General features: G+C 36.3%; 1 protein-coding gene across 1 annotated transcript in view; it reads left to right on the forward strand.

Moving 5' to 3' along the window:
• LOC118756180 overlaps positions 1-2,297 on the forward strand; it is a 3,849-nt gene extending 1,552 nt beyond the window's left edge. The window contains exons 2-5 of the mRNA XM_036490962.1: positions 702-837; positions 1,601-1,752; positions 1,940-2,217; positions 2,284-2,297. Coding sequence (XP_036346855.1) covers positions 702-837; positions 1,601-1,752; positions 1,940-2,217; positions 2,284-2,297 — 580 coding nt within the window. The remainder of the gene's footprint in view (positions 1-701; positions 838-1,600; positions 1,753-1,939; positions 2,218-2,283) is intronic.
• The last annotated feature ends 849 nt before the right edge of the window (positions 2,298-3,146 follow it).

The following is a 3,146-nucleotide window of genomic DNA, read 5'->3' on the forward strand; positions in this document are numbered from 1 at the left end:
CCGACGAACTGATAACCTCCTCCTTTTTTGGAAGTCGGTTAAAAATGTAATAGTAAGGAATAGCTCTGAATATTTAATAGCATACAACGGCACCAAAATTGAAAATTTAGGCGTAGTAGAATTGCTATGCACGTTTAAAGCAAAAACGCAGATTATCAAAGCCCAAAATACAATAACGCAGTGGCAGTGGCAGTATTTGGAAATCAGCTGTTTTTTAGAAACTGTGCTGTGCAATGAAGCGACACACAATACAGCAGTGACAGTTGGCAGTACTGCTCAGCTTAGCCCAAACTCTAAATTCACTACCACTGCCTTCATTGCAGCAAACTTCAAGTGTCGAATTTGACATAAATGAAACGCAGCCAACTTCTGTTTGTGTCACTGAGAACTAAAATTTTTTGTGAAATTGGCGCGTTATTTTTGGCATTTTTGTGTTTTCCGCGGGCGTTTTGCACCTTTTATAGGTAAGTTTCTTATTTTTCAGTCTTTTATTTAACTTACAATGTATGTATGTATATATGTATAAATGTATACATTAGTTGCGTTCCACATGCTTCACGATTTGCAGGTTTCTACAGGAAGCTGTTCCAGGTGACCACCAGGTGAGAAAACAGCTTTTCCTGCAAATCCTGTAAAAACTGCAAATCGTGAATCATCTGGAACGCAACTATTATAATTTTAAAAACCATGCTTCTCCACAGGAGTGCGATGGATGAACGCATAATAGAATTTGTAAGGGACAACCCATGCATCTACGACAAGAAGCACGGCGGCTTTAAAACCAATTGCATAAAGACCGCTTGTGGCTTCAATTTTAAAAGGAAGCAAACGTCCCAGGTAAGCCAGAAGTAGATTGTGAACCCTTTCACTTCACGTACAGCTTTTATTATAATATATACATACATATGTAATAGAGGGAAATGTTTAGTTATTTGCCCACTGTTTGTGGGTTAATGAGCGGAGGGGGAGGGGTCATGGGTCTTGATATCCAACCCACTAGAAAGAGCACAGTTAAGTCTTTTTAAAAAGTCACACCTGGCCCCTCGAAACCTTCCACAGACCCCTTGGGGAACCACTGAAAAATGGTCTAAAATTAGCATTTTTACACCGGAAATATAAACCCTTTAAACAGTATTTTTGTGCAGAACACCTTTCTCTATTGGTTCAGATTTTGATTCTGTAGGAAAAATCATGAGAATTAGTGGTTACTGGTTGTGCTGAAAGCAGTTAGAATTTTGTTGGGCTGTGCTATATGTACATATATATGGGAGCAACGTACGAATGCTCCGTGCGTACTCCCTTGCGAGTTTACGAATACTCCCCATTGCTCTCTATGCTTCTGTATATAAGCATACTCCTTTTAAAATTGTGGCTGCATTTCTTTATTCATTCTAAACGTTTAGAATAAACTTTTTTGTTTACTTATTCTTTAGAACGTTCCTGATGATATGTTAACGTATATTTCAAACGCATTCTGTTTATTCTGGCTGTGAAATGGGATTATCTGGAATATATAAAGAAACGCAGCCTGTATGTCCTAGGAAAGCGAGTAATCCCTTTTACTTTCACTTTTCTTTTCAGTTGATGTATTGAAAAAAAGTGGAAGTGCATCCGCGACCGCTTCTATCGGGTGCATAAAAAAAAGAGCACCGAGGCTGCGTCTGGTAGTGGGCAGTTGTCGCCAGACACCAAGTTATACAAAAACTACGACAGCCTACTATTCTTGCTGGATGTAGATTCATCGAACACGAGGTAAGTTACCACTCAACTTTGAGCACATCGCACGTTTGATAATAAAGTGGTATACATATTTTCCTTATAAAGCTTATTGCATGATAAAATCCCCAAAAACTTATATTGGGAATTAAGTATGTGTATTAATAAACGTGCGAAATGAAGATATGTTAATAAAATGTATGTAATTAAATTTCTTTATCAGCACAATTGGAAATTTCTTAACGGAGGAAGAAATTCCTTTCGATGACGAAGCATCGAGTTCATTTATGAACTTAAGCGGCATCAAATCCTCAACGCCAGCTACTGCAGTGCCTCGGAAAAGTAAGAGCAATGCTGTAGAATGTGAGCTGCTTACCGCCATGAAAAGTGTTAGAGCATCCGTTGAGCGCAAGTCTGCTTTTCGAATATTTTTGGACAGCATCGCCCTTACCGTTGAAGAAGCACAATTGGATGTTTCGCATATATCGCAGTTACAAATGGGTATACTTCAACTTGTCCAATGTGAAATTAATATTTAATTATATACTTCATCATATTGCTTTTAAGCTGGATCGCCATAGCATGCGGATGTGTATGGGTGCATTCCAAAACGTCAAAATACAAAGCATCAGTCTCTTTTTTTATTAACCGACTTCCAAAAAAGGAGGAGGTTATCAGTTCGTCGGAATATTTTTTTTTTTTTTTGTTTTTTTTTTATGTATGTTACCGCATAACTTTGGACCACGTCAACCGATTTCGATAATTCTTTTTGCATCGGAAATGAGATATATATATATATCTTTTTTTTTTATATGGGAGTTGAAGTCGGTTTTTTTTTTGCTAAAAATTACTAGTTTCTAAGCTTCAGCAGATTGTAAAGCCAAATGTGCGCAACCACGGTTAGATGCTAATTTTCTAGTGCGGTTTAGAAATAAAAGAGATTGATGCTTTGTAGTTTGACGTTTTGGAAAGCACCCTATGTGTGCCTTTGAAAAATAATTTTGATTTACAAATACTTATGTCGACTCCTACATGGCGACACATGAAAACGTATACAAGTTGTATGTACGTATTTTAACTTACCTTACTATTAAATAAGTACGCTAATACATATGTAATATGTACCTTACTATTAAATATGTACGCTAATATGTAATATGTACCTTACTATACATATCGCTCATTTACTAAAAGGCAGTCAAAACGAAAAAAAAAGAATTTCTCAGGAAAAGTGTTTAAAGGAAACTGAGATTGTGACAGTCTTTTAGTAAATGAGAGATGTATACATACCCCCATGGCCAAAATAATAGAAGCGCGAAATTTTGACAGTTTTTGACCATTTTTCTTGTATTTGGTTAATGTTTATTAATTTTTTATAAACTTGGACATTTCATTATTCTTTACATTGGGTTGTATGAATAAAAAGTAAG

Source organism: Rhagoletis pomonella, unplaced genomic scaffold (assembly GCF_013731165.1).
Source record: "Rhagoletis pomonella isolate Grant_MI unplaced genomic scaffold, Rhpom_1.0 Rhpom_scaffold_00002, whole genome shotgun sequence".
Taxonomy (NCBI): domain Eukaryota; kingdom Metazoa; phylum Arthropoda; class Insecta; order Diptera; family Tephritidae; genus Rhagoletis; species Rhagoletis pomonella.